Source organism: Nerophis lumbriciformis, linkage group LG02 (assembly GCF_033978685.3).
Source record: "Nerophis lumbriciformis linkage group LG02, RoL_Nlum_v2.1, whole genome shotgun sequence".
In the NCBI taxonomy this organism is placed as follows: Eukaryota; Metazoa; Chordata; class Actinopteri; order Syngnathiformes; family Syngnathidae; genus Nerophis; species Nerophis lumbriciformis.
The window spans coordinates 26,333,069-26,352,309 of record NC_084549.2 but is presented as its reverse complement, the minus strand read 5'-3'; the positions used below and the strand labels follow the sequence as shown (position 1 = coordinate 26,352,309).

General features: G+C 37.9%; 1 protein-coding gene across 2 annotated transcripts in view; it reads left to right on the top strand.

Annotated features, from left to right (window-relative positions):
• mcu (mitochondrial calcium uniporter) overlaps window positions 1-19,241 on the top strand; it is a 156,820-nt gene that overhangs the window by 47,637 nt on the left and 89,942 nt on the right. Inside the window, exon 2 of one of the 2 annotated variants that reach the window (XM_061959621.1) lies at window positions 13,583-13,693. In XM_061959621.1, coding sequence (XP_061815605.1) covers window positions 13,583-13,693 — 111 coding nt within the window. Of the gene's footprint in view, window positions 1-13,579; window positions 13,694-19,241 lie in introns of both variants that reach the window. The other variant, XM_061959612.1, reaches the window with a different exon arrangement.

Sequence of the window (19,241 nt, the reverse complement as noted above, 5' to 3'; positions counted from 1 at the left end):
CCTTTATCGTTAGTTTTTAAGGCAAAATGCGTCCGTTCTTCCTTTTCTGTCTACACACTGTGTCTGTTTGTAAGTACTCTGTGATTGTGCGCTGGCGAACATGCTCGTCTGCTCGTAAAACCAGCGATGACACGACGTGACGACGACAGAGGCACGGGGGGTTGCGGGACCGGTACATATTCGGTATAGTACCAAATATGATTCATTAGTATCGCGGTACTATACTAATACCGGTATACCGTACAACCCTATTGTGTACATGTACAGACCATAATCCCAATTAACGCCTTATCCCTAAAATATACATGGTGCTCTCTGCAGTTTAAAGCGGACCTATGATGATTTTACTTTTCATTTAAAACCCTTCTTTGCGGTGTATGAACCTGTTTTTTGAGTTTGTCAACATACTAGATTCCAATTGAAACCACACCCCACCCTCCTATCTTTTAAATAATGTACACTGTTTTAATAAATATCTTGAAGTCGTCACTGCTATTTTTTATTTTTTCATCCTGACTCAGTTAGTCAGAAATAAACTTCAAAAACGTTAAATTGATTCGTAGGTCTCAACATTAGGTACACCTTCGCACTAGCCGTTTGATCATATTAGTGGCATAAAAAAAAGGTGCTTTTGGCAGAATTTACTGCATGTTGCAATATTACTTTAGGAGTTCCTCTCCATCTGGTTGAGAGCTAGACATAATATCCAAATAAGGACATCCACCTGGAGTGACATCACAAGTGCAAAACCCCGCGAATCATCCAAATCTGTGCGCAAGCTTACGGTAAGATGCATGAACCTTATGATTTGGTACTTAGGCATTGTTTAACACAAGTATCCAACTTTGTAATAACATTTATAAGTCAGAAAAGAGCCATTTTATCATAGGTCCCCTTTAATAAATAAACTACACGAGGGAAAACTGTCTTTTGCAGGGCTATTCAGGGTTTCCCCGAGACTGCCAAGTTAACCTGTGTCAGTAAGAGCGTGGTCAGGGGCATGGTCACCATGACGTCATCGAGTAATTTGCCAAATTTGCTATGATGATATATCCCTGCTCTGTTGTTTCTGCTGTAAGTGTGGTGCATTACATTAAGTTGGTCACTAATGGTGTCGTAGAATAATTGGCAATTCCATAATTCAATTTGGAGGAGTCGAATTTGACTATCAACCTGGTAGTTGAATGGTCCAACATTAAACCCTTCTCATCATTCTGTCGGTAGCAGGAGAGTCGAGAACCCAAAGTCCCAGAGATGGGAGACGCCAAAAGGGAGCCCGCTGATGTACACGAAGCCATGCCTCCGTGCATCTCCGGTGTCTTCCCTGGTGGGACTCACCGGAAATTGGACACAAGTGCCACCTCAGCACTGAGATGTAGCTCCAACAACTTCAATAAAGGAGTCGAATTTGACTATCAACCTGGTAGTTGAATGGTCCAACATTAAACCCTTCTCATCATTCTGTCGGTAGCAGGAGAGTCGAGAACCCAAAGTCCCAGAGATGGGAGACGCCAAAAGGGAGCCCGCTGATGTACACGAAGCCATGCCTCCGTGCATCTCCGGTGTCTTCCCTGGTGGGACTCACCGGAAATTGGACACAAGTGCCACCTCAGCACTGAGATGTAGCTCCAACAACTTCAATTTGGCAGGAGGCCTCCCTCACTGCTTCCCTCTGGCAACTATAACAATCCATCACATATGCTAACCTTGTTACAACTATTTTACTTCCTCGAGATAGTAAAGTTTGATTGTCTGTTTGGCGCTCTGCTAGAGCCGTAGCCGCTATTAACTCGGGCAGCACATAATAAAGAGTAGTGTTGTCCCGATACCAATATTTTGGTACTAGTACCGGTACCAAAATTATTTCGATACTTTTCGGTGGTTTTCTAAATAAAGGAGACCACACAAAGTTGCATTATTGGCTTTATTGTAACAAAAAAATCTAACGGTACATTAAACATATGTTTATTATTGCAAGTTTGTCCTTAAATAAAATAGTGAACACATGAGACAACTTGTCTTTTAGTAGTAAGTAAGCAAACAAAGGCTCCTAATTTAGCTGCTGACATATGCAGTAACATATTGTGTCATTTTCCATTCTGTTATTTTGTCAAAATTAAAAATTTTGTCAGGTGGTAGAAAATGAATGATTCATCTACTTGTTCATTTACTGTTAACATCTGCTTACTTTCTCTTTTAACATGTTTTATCTACACTTCTGTTAAAATGTAATAATCACTTATTCTTCTGTTGTTTGATGCTTTACATTAGTTTTGGACGATACCACAAATTTGGGTATCATTCGGATACCAAGGAGTTACAGGATCATACATTGGTCATTGACGACGACGGGGGCGGGGTGGACCGGTACTTTTCAGAGGCGGTGTAGTACCGAATATGATTCATTAGTATCGCGGTACTATACTAATTCCGGTGTACCGTACAACCCTAATAGAGAGTAATAAAAGCATTTATGTAGGTAGACATGTCACGGGTTACATTACCAAACATATTTTACAGTCAAACTATGATAGTTTTTGGTTTGTTTTAGTAACATGCCAAAGTGATCCAATCACAGAAGTGCAGCTTGACTACTTTCGAAGGCATGCATGCTCCTGCAGCCGGGTAACACTTTCTTCTTACTCACTGGCGGGGCCAATCTGAGGAGGTCACTAACCTATGTATATTTAACAGTATTTATTTGTTTATCTGAGTGTTTTGAGCCTTTTTCTTTGGGATTGAATATGTCACAAATGAGGTCTGTTTATTTGAGGTAATGCCCATTATCTGTACTCTTAAAATAAAATAAAAACTTCAAATGATTGTTGACTGATCCAACAAATCAGATTGAACTCCTAAAATCGTTTGTCAAACACAGCCCTACTGGTCACATACTTTTTAGGTCTTTTTGTTTCAAGTCTGGTGGGACGTCTTAGATGTGGCAGTGTAGGGAAAACACGTAACGGTTGGCTGCCTCCAGTGTTAATTCATTTCTGGTGTAAATTTTGCACAGTTGAAAGAGGCTGAAAAAATATGCACACAAAATGTTATTTTGGGCTCTTTGTTGCATCTATTCTGTATATGTGTCTATTTATGTGCGTTCAATTACAGACCAAGGCAAGAGTGATCACAATAATGTGTTGTTTAAGTATTACCATTGCTTGTCCTCAGATGGCTGAAAAGTGAAGTGAAGTGAATTATATTTATATAGCGCTTTTCTCTAGTGACTCAAAGCGCTTTATACTCCTGTGTTTATTGTCCCATAGCCACGAGTCTGGACTGTGGTGGCACTTCAATCACAAGCTTGGAGAAGCTTCCTGTCCCAGGTGATTCACTCGGATAGGGTCGAGTTACACCTAATATTGGACACTGTATTCCCAGCCTTACCACGATATATTATGTTTATATATGCACTTGGCAGTGACAAACATGACCCGATCAGCTGTTTGTCTTTCAAACGAGAATGTAGCAGTTTCTGCTGTCTCTGCTGTAAAAACTGAAAAAGAAGAGGAAAACCGTAGAGAACATTGCTGTATAAGTGAGAATTGCTGCCAACTTTCTAAGGTTCCTCCTCAGATGCAAATGACCATATCTGCTGGCTTTAATTTTTTTAAACTAATTTGCAGTTCATTTAGATGGAAATCTGACTTATGGTGTGAACTTTAAACATCCCCCCCTCCCCCACATCCATGGTTTCCCTGAGCAGGCTGTTTTATATCCTTAAGCTCCTGCTCGTCATTCGTGAAGTTTCAGGGAAACCCCTCTGACTTGATCAATTTGCTCTAATAGCCCTTTCGTTGTTTGAAGTCACTCAGCAGTCGCCCGCTCTCTGTACTCTGCATGGGTAACCACTGGTTTACTATATGGGCTTAATGTATCTTTCCCCCATCTCCCTCAGGCTGACTGTCACTCTGTAACTAATGCAGAGATGGTGATTTAGCAATGCCCGAAGAACTGAAAGACAAAGAATAGAAAGCGAGATAAACAAATAAAGAATAACTTATAACATACTCGGGTTGTACTGTATACCGGTACTAGTATAGTACCACGATACTAATTAATTGTATTCTGTACTATACCGCCTCTAAAAACCTGCTTTTTTTTTTCGCAATCAAGACTATTTAAGTTGTGCGGACGCTATCTTTCTTTGTGGGGACATTGTTGATTGTCATGTCATGTACGGATGTACTTTGTGGACGCCATCTGCTCCACACGCTGTAAGTCTTTGCTGTCGTCCAGCATTCTGTTTTTGTTTACTTTCCAGCCAGTTCAGTTTTAGTTTCGTTTTGTATTGCCATCCCTAAGCTTCAGTGCCTTTTCTTAGCGGCACTCGCCTTTTGTTTATTTTTGGTTTAAGTGTTAGATAACTTTTTACCTACACACTGCCTCCCACATAATGTGATCACGACAAACTATGTTACCAACATCTACAAAGCAACTAGCTACCTGCTGCCACCTACTGATATGGAAGAGTATTACACGGTTACTCTGCCGAGCTCTAGACAGCACAGACATTGAACAACGGCACATTTGTAGATTATAATTACTGGTTTGCAAAAAATATTTTTAACCCAATTAGGTGAAATTACGAAATCTCCCACGGCACACCAGACTGTATCTCACGGCACACTAATGTGCCGCGGCACAGTGGCTGAAGAACACTGCCGTAGCTCATCGACGTCACAATGTAAACAAACGCCATGGGTGGATCTACACCTGACATCTACTGTAATGATACCAAGTACAGGAGCGTATCAAGTCGATACTACTATGATTACATTGATATTTTTTAGCATCACTAAATCTTTTTTCGTTTTTTAAAATTCATATCATGTTTATAAACTCAGGACATACGTCCCTGGACACATGAGGACTTAAATTATGACCAATGTATGATCCTGTAACTACTTGGTATCGGATCGATACCTAAATTTGCGGTACCATCCAAAACTAATGTACAGTATCCAAACAACAGAAGAATAAGTGATTATTACTTTTTAACAGAAGTGTAGATAGAACACGTTAAAAGAGAAAGTAAGCAGATATTACAAGTAGATCAATAAATCATTTTCTACCACTTGTCCTTCATAATGTTGACAAAATAATAGAATGGAAAATGACACAATATGTTACTGCATATGTCAGCAGCTAAATTAGGAGCTTTTGTTTGCTTACTTACTAAAAAAAGACAAGTTGTCTTGTATGTTCAGTATTTTATTTAAGGACACAATTGCAATAAGAAACATATGTTTAATGTACCCTAAGATTTTTTGTCAAAATGAAGCCAATAATGCCATTTTTTGTGGTCCCTTTTATTTAGAAAAGTATCGAAATACAATTTGGTACCGGTACCAAAATATTGGTATCAGGACTATTAGATACATATTTCTTTCTTTGGCGCATTGTAAATGTGAACTTATACATTACAGGATATTCATTTCCGAATATCTTTGGCAACGTCTGTAGATTCCACGTCACTGTAGTAACGCTTCTGCACTCTGACCATATCATCAGATCAGTCATACTGGAAATACGCAAACATTGAAAAGAGATGTGCTGTTTATCACCCACAATCCTAATGTTAGGCAAGAACACATATGCTTGACTTGTTTTATGCATTCCATCCATCCATTTTCTACCGCTTGTCCCTTACGTCCCTCAGCTGCATTCGGACGGAAGGCGGGGTAGACCCTGGACAAGTCGTCACCTCATCTCAGGGCCAACACAGATAGACAGACAACATTCACACTCACATTTACACACTTGGGCCAATTTAGTGTTGCCAGTCAACCTATCCCCAGGTGCATGTTTTTGGATGTGGGAGGAAGCCGGAGTACCTGGAGAGAACCCATGAAGTCACGGGGAGAACATGCAAACTCCACACAGAAAGATCCCGAGCCTGAAATTGAACACAGGACCTTCGTATTGTGAGGCACATGCACTAACCCCTGTGTATTCAAAATCGTAATTAAATAGATAACAATTGAGTCAACAGATCGAGGGTCCTCTATTGCGCCCATAAAACCCTCTAAAAACATCCAGAAACCGCCACCAATACTTTATAAGCGCTAACACAGCCTATTTAGCGACGCATTGATAGGAGTGAGCTAATACTAGGTTACGCTGCTATTGTTGACACACTGAGCCGGCGGCTGCCTCTGCTTTGTCGCAAACTTGCTAAAAGTAAAATCTAGATAATATTACATGCATCTCTCACCTGCTTGTAGACAAATGTGGCCATGGGCCGAGAGGCTGGTCAACTTTGACATCCCCAAGAGGGTGAAGAAGACGCTAGTTGGGGCAACTTTTTGTTGGCACTGCTTGAGGATTGCGATTTAATCTTCATCCAAACGAGATTATGTGAGGGTCCCGTTGGTAGGCATCCCGGCAAGGGTGGAAATATTACAGTACGTATTTGTCTTATTATGGTTTATTATGGTTAGTTTGTATGTTTAGCACCTAACAATGCTGCTAAAGCCATAGTTTTGTTATAAATTGCGTCTGTTTCACACTTGGCTTCTCAAACTTACTGCTCATCCTCTTTGTAGTTGGGCTCAAAAATATAAAGTTGTGGTTTAAAATTTTTCCCAAAGTAATCGTCGTTGGCTCTCACAAAGTCTGCTTGATTAGCATTGTTGTTGATGGGGACGCAACACGTGACTGGCTTCCTCATTAACTCTCAAAATGCTCGGGGATCTCGGTGAGATTGGTACTATTTTAATCATATCACTTTGTAATTCTTTTGGTGTCATAAATCAGATATACATGATTATCGCTTCTACATAGAGGCAACTTGTTTTTCTACGCTACTTTAAAGGGAAACTGCACTGTTTTTGGAATTTTGCTTATTGTTCACAATCCTCATTTGTTGCATTCTTACTTAATAATCGGCCCATTTTATTTGGCTAGTAATGCAGCTAATGTAAGCAATCCATTCTGCCTCTAAATTGCATCCAAAAACCGTCAACACTACTTAATTTACGTTCCGTAACCTGTATATTAAACAAGCTGTAGCAACATTGTTTTTGTAAGAGGGAACACTGAGGAACTGTTTTGCTAGCGTAGTAACACACCGCCATGCTACGGCATGAGCCGTAAACTAGCTACGGCAAATGGTAAGCTAGCTTCTGCTGAAGGGCTTTTGAGTTTGTAATACACAACATAAAAAGCGATAGGACACTAATCTGTACTGACTGAAAAACATGAGCAATCATATTGTCCTTAAAGTATTATCCCACATTTCATGTTTTGTTTGTATACAGCTAGCTCATCAGCGTATGTACTGCAGTTGTACGGTGATGTGCTGCATGTATCATGACCAATAATATAGTGACTTACTCGATGGACTGTTGTCCGTTTGGTCAAGCTGGCCGAGTACATTTCCAGTTGATTAGGGTAAGCACTCCATTTATTTCGGCATAGATGGACTCCAAGATCCACATTTGCAGTCTGACCTCACTCTCTCGTCTTCCGCCTGCTCCGTCTGTTTGTGCTCGCTTCTATAAGCAGCAGTTCATCCTCCCTATCTTCAGTTTAAAAAAGATAAGGTTGTGAATACTCATTTGTCCAAAAATTGTTGTCTTCATTGTCTGTTACCAAGTCTGCCATGATTAGAACACACACATGCCTTTGTTTCCGGAAGTAGGAAGTGTGCTGCTGTGGAAATGTAAATAAATGTGCCGAGGAAAGAAGTTGAGGTATTGCTTTAAATGACCAAAATACCGTATATTTTGTACATGTTCCATATTGTTAGAAATGTGTCTGTTACTACATTATATATTCACTTGCAGCGTGTATATAAAACCTAATGAAGGGGTTTTAATATGTTTTAGAGGGCTTTGAAGGCTACAATGGTAACTCCCATTAGCCACATCTTGCAAGCATTTATCATCTTTAAAAATCCACAGGCAATTGTAAGAAACCTAGTTTATTTGCCGCCATGGAGGCGAGAATTAGTGACACGCAATGTGGTGTGCCTGTTGCTCGATACCGAAAACTCTACATTGCGTTGAGGACGTGGTTGTTTGCTTGTCGCTGTCAAAAATATCACCATATGACAATTGTACTAAAACCTCTACCGTCGGCCAAATTTACAGAATTTATATTGTCTATATTGCGCACTTTATACATTATTTACTATATAAGGACTGGAACAGCCAGAATTATATTAACAGTCTTGGGTTCATGTGCCCATAGTTAAAATTGATAAGCCTTTTTTGCAGTACTGTAACATGGAGACAATACTTAATGCAGAATCTGGAGTGTCTAAGATTCATCATTAGTATTTCTGAGCTGTGGTACTACTGAATATAAATCTTCCATTAAGAGCCATCTCAGCCAATCATTAATTTCCAATTATTAAAACTGACTGGGATCACTTTGGTCAAGACTTTAGGAATTCACAGTAGGAATGAGCACAAGATTACATTTCTTTTATCAATAATGGGGAAATTTAAAGTCAAAGTAGTGTGGTTTATTTTGTCTCAAATGCTTCAAAGACCCAATTCATTTATAAGTGATTAATATGTAGATCTCATGTAAGAAGGTGACAGAGTAGTGGATTCTGTTCTGAACACTCTTGGATGCATTTCTGTGAAACAGGTTGTGCTCGGTGTCAGCAAATTGACTGTGAATGATGGTGAGGTGCTGGAATGACTGGTGTTTTATAGTAAAATGTATCAGTAAAAGTTGTCCAAATTTTGAAAGGTTAAATATGGTCATAAAACCCTGAGTTTGTACTACTGTTATGAATATATTTCGTGATTCCTTATTCCTAAAGAAGGACCAACTTCGAAAGGGATTTTAAGGGGAAGATTCAATGTTAATGTTGTGTAAATATTTAAGACTCTATTGTCACCTATCTGTGAATGTGCCATCACTTGTTGGGGTTCTATGTTTATGTTAAAGTGATTATTAACATATTTTTACACAATGAAGAATAAAAAATCGTGTTATGTGGAACCTTAATCTGTAATTGAAAACCGCAGTCTGTGTAAGCCAAAATTCTAGATACTAGTATTGTTAAGCTATATAGCTGTATTAAGCTGGTATACACTTCGCTCATACAACACAAACAATATCAGTAGCTTTACAACCAGAAAATATGTTTTTGTCAGATCATAATCATTAGTTGCTTTTACTATTCAGTCTATTGTCAGATCTCAGGCTGTACAGAAAGAAAGCACTTAGCCCTTGTAAGTTGTGTTGTATCTACAAAGAAACAGCGTTAGTAGTGATTTTAACCTGCTGGGTTTTTTGTCAGGAAACAAAGAGGTTTGTACACGTATAGATTGGCCTATTATTCATCTTGTTTTGTTGTAGATGTCGGCACTATCCAGTAAGAACAGCTGCTGTTTGACCTCTGACAGTCGAATCAACAGATATAGAGAAGGGGCATTCCCCCGCAAACCAACATACCCGATGGTGAAGATAGGCCGTAGTCGATACTTTTAACACACTTCATGTTTGCTGGCATATATGGTTGTATAGTCCACAACTAAAATAAAGGAAACAATGACATTCAAATGTCTCGTCGGATGCTAGATTTTGTATTGAAACTTGGGACGTTTTGTTGTTATTAGTTTAATTGATCTGTCAACTGTAAGGCAGTTTCCACCCCATTAAAATTATACCTGTAACTGCATTGTGTGACTTGAATCACAGTGAGTTGAAATAATACAAATATTGTTTATCTCCCACTATCATGCCATAGTGGTAATACGTTAATAATACTCCAAAGCACTTGAGAGTCACTGAAGTCTTGAAGGCACACCCTTCGCATGGGTTGATGCAGTATGCCTGACTTGGACTAGATAAGGTTGAGGCAATAATCCTGCAGCAACACTCGATCATAGTACCAAGGTTCACTGCTTATCTTAATGGTGGGCTTTAGTCCACAGTCATTTCTGGTACCAGGAATGCGGTCAGGCATTGAATTAGCCTTGCTGCGGACAAAGTAGCTTGAATTTGTTTTGTAAATCCTACTTACATGTTATTATTATTAATGGAAAGTATTTTTTTATTTATCGGCAACCTTTTGTTATTTTAAGGAAACATGGCCATCTTTCCATTTATATGCAAGGGCAACATTTGTCAATTTTGCCTGAACCCCCGATGGTGTAAATTAAATGTAGATTCTACCAATTAAATCTCAGGTTTACTCTTATTATCTTACTTATGAGTTACATAAAAACAGACATGGTATGACATAATCCGTACAACATTATTTTATATGTAAGCAAAGTGATTACCATTAATTAATTCACATGAAGTCAAGTGGCTTGCGGGATCAGTAGTTTGCCTTTTCGCTTCACAGCATGAACTGACGGGCCACCTGGAGCCTTCTTGTGCTTTGCTGGCATGATTTGCACACGTCTGAAAGGTTGTCTTCTGCACATCATCTTATTCCTGCAGCCCAGAAATTAGTTGGGCATGAAACCTAGTATTACTGTTTTAAAATAAATTTTAAATCATTTTAATGGTACATTGACTTGTAACAAGGAGAATAACTTCTCTGTCATAGCCATGAAGACTCTGGATCACCTACTTTAATGGTCAATAATATATCAAGTGTTATTGTAAGCGCTGGTGCTAATGGTAACACAAGAGTTCCTCAAATACTGCCTTCCATTCTGATAGATGCTCTTTCTTATATTATTTCTGATGTGTTGTCCATTTGAAACAAATATGCATCACTCAAAGAAACGGTAAAATAACAGTAGATGAACATATATTGAATAGTAAACTACTGTGCAGAGCATAACTTGTTTGCTACCCCTGTTGCCAACCAAAACAGCAGCATACATCACATGTTACTATCGCTCATATAAATTAGTGTGGAGTCTCACCAACTGTCACTTGGATGTTAGTAGTAGAGTACCGTATTTTCCGGACCATAGGGCGCACCAGATTATTAGGCACATTGCTGATGAATGGTCTATTTTCGATCTTTTTTCATATAGAAGGCGCACCGGATTATAGGGCGCATTAAAGGAGTCATATTTATATTTTTCTTTTTCTAAATTGAAAACACTTCCTTGTGGTCTACATAACATGTAATGGTGGTTCTTTGGTCAAAATGTTGCATAGATTATGTTTTACAGATCATCTTCAAGCCGCTTTCTGACAGTCACTTCTTGATGCGCCGTTTTGTTTATTTACGGGGATCACCTTACGTGGCTCACCTTCGGCAGCGTCTTCTCCCCGTCATCTTTGTTGTAGCGGTGTAGCGTGCTAGGACGGGAGTGGAAGACGTGTCAAAAGATGGAGCTAACTGTTTTAATGACATTCAGACTTTACTTAAATCAACAACGGAGCAGCATCTCCTCATCCGGAAAAAACAACAAGGCCGTAAAAGTGTCCCATGATAAACTGTCTGACCGGAACTCTCTAATAACTAAAGTTCCTTGGGTGAATAGTGTAAACTCAGTACACCAGTATGTTTTAGCGCTTTCATGGCGAGTTTACTGACATAAATAAATAAGAACTTTACACTACTTTATATTTGAAATGGCAACAGCCGAGAATGAATGTCCCATAACAAGAAGATAGAGAAAAAGAAGAAGCTTATCGACTACAAAGGCAGACGCACGCAATTTTTCTGGATTTATGCAGATCCTAAATACAGATCAGCAGGTATCAGAGGTAAGAAAAGTTGCTTTTGCATATAATTGCGAAACAAAACGCCAGATAATGTTTTACCATATACACACACCATAATAATACTCGTATGTTTAATGCGCCGACAATCCATCAAGCGGTGTGGTTTCTTAGCTTACCAAAGTCGTACTAAAACATTTTGATATATTTTTGAGCGCCGTGTGTAATGTTCTATATTTTCAATAGAACATATATAATGTTGGTGTTGTTTACTTAAGTCATATTGCAGTCTACACATATCTCTTATGTGTGACTGCCATTATATTGCAGTCTACACATATCTATTATGTTTGACTGCCATCTGCTGGTCACACTTATCATTTTATCATGTACCAAATAAAATTGCTTCGAGGTCGGTAAGCAAAACCAGAATTATTCCGTACATTAGACGCACCGGGTTATAAGGCGCACTGTGGAGTTTTGAGGAAAAAAAACGTGATTTTAAGTGTGCCTTGTAGTCCGCAAAATACGGTATATAGCTACTAGCCATGGCCAGTATGAGATTCTAACGGTATGATAACCTTAGGCAAAAATGTACAGTTTGATATTATAATTACAGCTATAAAATGTGTTATTTTGAAATGTCTTTATTGAAAAGGAGAAGAAAAAAAAATTCAGTTAAACAGTCAATTGTAATTAATATAATAGTACATGATGAAAATGGAGCATTATGTATTCAAAATAGCAAAAAATAACTGAATTATTTCTAATCATATGATACAATGCAGTTCTTAACGCAATATACCTAGCTGCAACTGAAATGACAAAGATGTTTTGTTTGCAAAAACAAAACAAAAAAACAATGCATATAAATGCAATCACTAAATGCCTCAAGAAAATCATTAACATCAAAACTGAATCTCGACATGTTTTAGAGACTTGTTTACAATTTGTCAATGAAAGTGTTTTAGAGTTGTATTTGATGAGTTTTTATTACATTTGCTGTTTCAATTGTAACTTTATTTTAGCGTTGAAGTAAAACTTCAACTTCTTCGCGTGTTAGCCACCTGAGTATGCATATCTACAGTACAGGCCAAAAGTTAGGACACACCTTCTCATTCAATGCGTTTTCTTTATTTTCATGACTGTTTACATTGTAGATTGTCACTGAAGGCATCAAAACTATGAATGAACACGTGGAGTTATGTACTTAACAAAAAAAGATGAAATAACTGAAAACATGTTTTATATTCTAGTTTCTTCAAAATAGCCACCATTTGCTCTGATTACTTCTTTGCACACTCTTGGCATTCTCTCGATGAGCTTCAAACACCTGCACAGAGAAAACTTTTAGGTGACTGCCTCTGGAAACCTTCAGTGACAGTCTACAATGTAAATAGTCATGGAAATAATGAAAACGCATTAAATGAGGATAAGATGTGTGCAAACTTTTGGCCTCTAATGTAAGTCAGTAAAAAGATTGGGTTTGTGTCACTAATGTTAGATAGAAAATGTATGTAGTCTATTTATCTATTTATATAAATCTATTTATCATGGCATCGAAATGTAATGGTGCAGTTTACTACAAAAACAAGTATTTTGCATAGGCTCTTGATGCAATGCCTTTAATTCAGTTAAGTAAGGTATTCCTGGCAAAGACAAATACTAATATTAATCTTAACTCTAAGAGTTAAGATAAGTGGTACACATACACAGGGGATTGTGTCGAATTTGATCACATCTTGCACAGACATTTACGATCCCATTCCATATTTAATCACAGCAAAAAGTAAACTGCTGAAGTCTGTGATGAGAACAGCATCCACTTTCACGCTTCATTATTTTAATCCTCTTTTCAGCGCACTTTTTAAGAAGGCACTGTAAGCCCTGCTGATGTTTTGCTGTGCTTTATCAATGCCAAATTGAGCTGAGGACCACGTTCCCCAACTTACGGCAACTTCTTTGTGTGTCTTCTCATCAGCAGCAGGTCCTCACGCCTCCGTTCACTCGCCAGACTGTCAGGAGAGCACATGGTCTCCGGTCAACAGCTCACTCCACACTCTTCACTCAACCTCCCAATGCCCTGTCTCCACAGGTTAGTGTCTTTGTTTGCACGTAGGCTTTAATACAGAAAGTAGAAATACTTCAATTCAGATATTAAAGTTAAAGTTAAAGTCCCAATGATCGTCACACGCACACTGGATGTGGTGAAATTTGTCCTCTGCATTTGACCCATACCCATGTTCACCCCCTGGTAGGTGAGGGGAGAAGTGAACAGCAGCGTGTGCCACGCTCAGTAATCATTTGGTGATTTAACCCCCAATTCCAACCCTTGATGCTGAGTGCAAGCAGTGAGGGAATGGGTACCATTTTTATAGTCTTTGGTATGACTCGGCCGGGGATTGAACTCATAACCTTCCAGTCTCGTGGCGGACTCTCTAACCACAAGGCCACTGAACTGGTTGCCACATGAGCCCAGTACTGAAGTCTGTTAACGGTTCTGTTTTACAATTGCAAAAGGACACTCCGGGGCCTTCATTACCTGATTGCAGATGCAATTGTAGACTATTATTTGCTGAACAACATTTGCTAATTTTATTAGCTTTTTTTAGATCAGTGAATAGGCCCATAAGGCAATCAACCGAACGATAAACAAAAATGAAATTGGTAGTTTTTCTAGCTTTGATAACTGCCACATGCATGAATTGTTATGGTTTACTAGACCAATCTCTCTTTTGCATCTGTTTCAGCAGCGTTTTTACTACATGCACATAAACTGTATTAATGATAACCACTGCAAAACTCCCAAAGGTTAGTATTACCGTATTAAATTAAAATGATTGAAAAACCATGATTGGTAATTGCCAGAGGTGTGGACTCGAGTCACATGACTTGGACTCGAGTCAGACTCGAGTCATGAATTTGATGACTTTAGACTCGACTTGACAAAATGTAAAAAGACTTGCAACTCGACTTAGACTTTAACATCAATGACTTGTGACTTCACTTGGACTTGAGCCTTTTGAATTGACATGACTTGACATGACTTGCTACTTTCCCCAAAACCCAAAGATGAAAAAGTTATTCGGGAGCGCTCCGTATTTTTCATTGTGTACTTGTCTATCAGCGTTGCGTGTGTCAGCTGGTGTGGTCTCAGTACAACAGCCAATCAAATTAGATCTACTTTGTTTTCATCACACAGCATTCATCCAATCAAATTGCAGGACAACCAACGAAGAAGACATGTCCAAACCACACGCCAGTGAACAAAAAATGATACCTAAAATAATTTTGTTTGGGTATAAAAATTACGAGGTGGTCAACACAAAACGGTTTGCAGTATGCAACACATGCGGTTCGAAAATTACTGATGGAGAGGCAACAACTTCCAACTTCGTCCGGCATTTGAAGTTGCACAAAGAACGGTAAGTTTTGAATGTAAGATAACGTTTATTGGCAGTAACGTGACTTTTATTTGCTGTGTAGTTAAATCAGTGAGGCTGTAAACTCACTGCCGTTATAACGTTATTGCAAACACGGGAATCTGTTGCAGTTCACTACCTTATTCATACTTTTTGTTCTGTGATTTGTTTTTAAGCAGGGTTACGTTAGTCAATATATCACACGTAACGTTAGACAGCGGTCAGCAGCACCGCGTATTTTAGCCACCTAAAAAAAGACAAAAATAGTAAAATAAAGGTCAGTTAAAATGTATACTATATTATGAATATGTGTACCGTTTTAGCTAGCTTTCTGACATACTGTTGGTTGTTTACCTCAGTGGTCCCCAACCACCGGGCCGCGGCCCGGTACTGGTCCGTGGATCGATTGGTATCGGGCCGCACAAGAAATACATTTTTTTTTCTTCTTTTTTTAATTAAATCAACATAAAAAAACACAAGATACACTTACAAGTAGTGCACCAACCCAAAACAACTCTCTCCCCCCTTTTGTTCTGGGCATTGAACATGAAGACTCTTCCTTCACTGTTCCGAGTGGCCATGAGAGTCTTGGCAGTGCCTGCCTCCAGTGCTCCAGTGGAGCGAGTTTTCAGCCATGGTGGCATCATACTACGCCCCCATCGTGCACAAATGACTGACAGACTCTTGGCTAATTTGGTCTTTTGCAGATGCAATGCAGCATAGGGCCCTGACATATAAAAAGTACAACTTTTTTGTTATGTTCACGTATATGTCATGTTTTTTCAATGTTAACACTTTTGTACAAATAAGTACATTTGCACTTTATTTTTCAATGTGTTTGTTCTGTAAAGGAATGAGTTAATGTTTAAAATGACTGGTTAATATAGTGCTATTATAAAGTGCAATGTCAGCACAATTTTCTTTCCTGCAATTTAAAATGCACTTGTTTTAATAAATAAATACAGCGTTTGAAAAGCATACACAATCTGTGTTAATATATTAGTCTGTGGTTAAAAGGACTTGAAAGGACTCGAAACTCAAAATGCAGGACTTAGGACTTGACTTGAGACTTTCCAGTCTTGACTTTGGACTTGACTCGGGGCTTGCCTGTCTTGACTCGGGACTTGACTCGGACTTGAGGGCAAAGACTTGAGACTTACTTGTGACTTGCAAAACAATGACTTGGTCCCACCTCTGGTAATTGCACTTTGATAAACTTATGGACCAACTAGTGTTAGCTTGCTAACTGGCTTAAATGCTAACATGAAAAGGAGACATTATCTTTCTCTGTTAAGGAACGTCATACTCCATTCTAAACTTGTATAAACATGTTACTGTCTAAAGCGGGGGTTCCCAAACTACGTCTAGCAGGCCAGATCCGGCCCACCAGCGTCCAAAATCCGGACCGCGGGAAGTCCTGGTAAAAAACAAACAAAACATATATACAGTATATATATATATATATATATATATATATATATATATATATATATATATATATATATGTATCCATCCATCTTCTACCGCTTGTCCCTTTTGGGGTCGCGGGGGGTGCTGGAGCCTATCTCAGCTGCATTCGGGCGGTAGGCGGGGTACACCCTGGACAAGTCGCCACCTCATCGCAGGGCCAACACAGATAGACAGACAACATTCACACTCACATTCACACACTAGGGCCAATTTAGTGTTGCCAATCAACCTATCCCCAGGTGCATGTTTTTGGCGGTGGGAGGAAGCAGGAGTACCCGGAGGGAACCCACGCAGTCACGGGGAGAACATGCAAACACCACACAGAAAGATCCCGAGCCCGGGATTGAACTCAGGACTACTCAGGACCTTCGTATTGTGAGGCACATGCACTAACCCCAGTTCCACCGTGCTGCATATATATATATATATATATATATATACATTTTTTTATTTATTTTTATTATTTTTTTAAATCTGTCTGAATATACTGTATGTATGTGTGTATATATATATATATATATATATATATATATATATATATATATACTGTATATATTTATATATATTAACACACACACACATATATATATATATATATATATATATATATATATATATATATACACACATTTATATATATATATATACATATATATATATAAATATGTATATATATATGTGTATATACATATATATATAAATATGTATATATATATACACACATTTATATATATATATACATATATATATATAAATATGTATATATATATGTGTATATACATATATATATAAATATGTATATATATATACACACATATATATACACACATATATATGTATATATATATACATATACATACATATATATATACACACATGTATATATATGTGTGTGTATATATACGTATATATATGTGTGTGTATATGTATATCTATATATATATACATACATATGTGTGTATATATATATATATGTATTTATATATATATATACATATATGTATGTATGTATATATACATATATATGTGTGTGTATATATATATATATGTGTGTGTGTGTGTATGTATATATGTAAACACACATATATATGTACATTATATATATATATACACACACATATATGTACATTATATATATATATATACACACACATATATATGTACATTATATATATATACAGTATATATATATACAGCCTGCTGAGCTACAGTATTGACATTGAACATAAAGGTTGTGCTGTCTTTGCACAAAGTGATCAATATAAACTCCATAGTGTCGAGTTGAAACAGACGGAGGTCCGTTTAACAGGAAGTGAACTCACGTGACGTAGCATTCATTCAAAGTGAAACAAACATGCTAAAATGTTTACAAATGAAAATGGAAAAAGATAAACGTATACAGTCACACAAATAAAAATAATAGGCCTCTAATGAAGCCAGAACAATATTTGATGTTTCTTCTGCCAAGAGAGTCAAGTATATTGTGTGGCCATTTATTTTAGTTATGCAATTTGTTATTCTTATAGCCAGACCTGTGTGTTTATTTCCGTACCTGACGGTTTCGGCTACACCTGTTGCCTTCCTCAGAGGTTGTCACATGATGTTGCTGTGACTGTCTGGTCAGCTGATTTAAACCATTTTTGGTACTGTCTTACTGCTTGAAGTAGCAGGCTGACAGCGCAATCTGCAGTCTGACCTTTTAGTTATTACAAGGAAAACAACTTGGTTAAAAATGTTTTGTGTGTGTATAAATGTTTTTGAGCACATTCAACAATTTTGCGATAATATTGGTAAATCTGATCATTTTGGTCACAATAACTTTATTTAGCTATTTTATTTATTGTTTTGACAATGGCTCGGTTGGTAGAGCGGCCGTGCCAACAACTTGAGGGTTCCTGGTTCGATCCCCAGCTTCCGTCATCCTTTAGTCACGTCCGTTGTGTCCTTGAGCACGACACTTCACCCTTGCTCCTGATGGGTCGTGGTTAGGGTCTTGCAAGACAGCTCCCGCCATCAGTGTGTGAATGGGTGAATGTGGAAATAGTGTCAAATTGCTTTGAGTACCTTGAAGGTAGAAATACGCTATACAAGTATAACCCATTTACCATTTACCATTTGACAAAGACAGAAACAATTGTATTGCTTTTGGTTGTGATTTTTATTAAAGTGCAACGTTTTGCTATCAGACACAGTATATTTTATTTTTATATTTGTTTTATTAACTTTGAATTTTAAACGTTTACATTCCAATTAAAATGTATGAAAAGTACAATTTTATTTAAATTCAAAGGTAATGCTTGCCTTATTATTATGTATTATCATTACATCAGTGGATGATTCGGTCTCAAAATAATGTTGACAATAAAATAGTTTATCGGCAATAATTTGTAGGTCATTATATCGTTGAGCAAAATTTATCGGCCCAGGCCTATCCGTGAATCTGGCAGTTACTCAAAATGCGTGCTTTGACATCCAATTAACAGTTGCTGTGTCTATAATTACACGTTTTACAAGTGATTAGTATGCAAGTCCTATTTTGCACAGCAACTCCTTTGATAAATCTCCCCAATGGGAGAAATCTATTGAAATGTAGTCACTGTGTTCAAAGCAAAGCGCTCCACCAGGGTATCGCTGTTTTGATTTATTGTTTGAAATCTGAAACAGTCTGTGCAATCACATGAAGCCAGTTTTTTTTTTTGTTAGTTTTTTTGTAAAAAAAACATCTTGGGAGATGAGTTTGACAGGAACAAC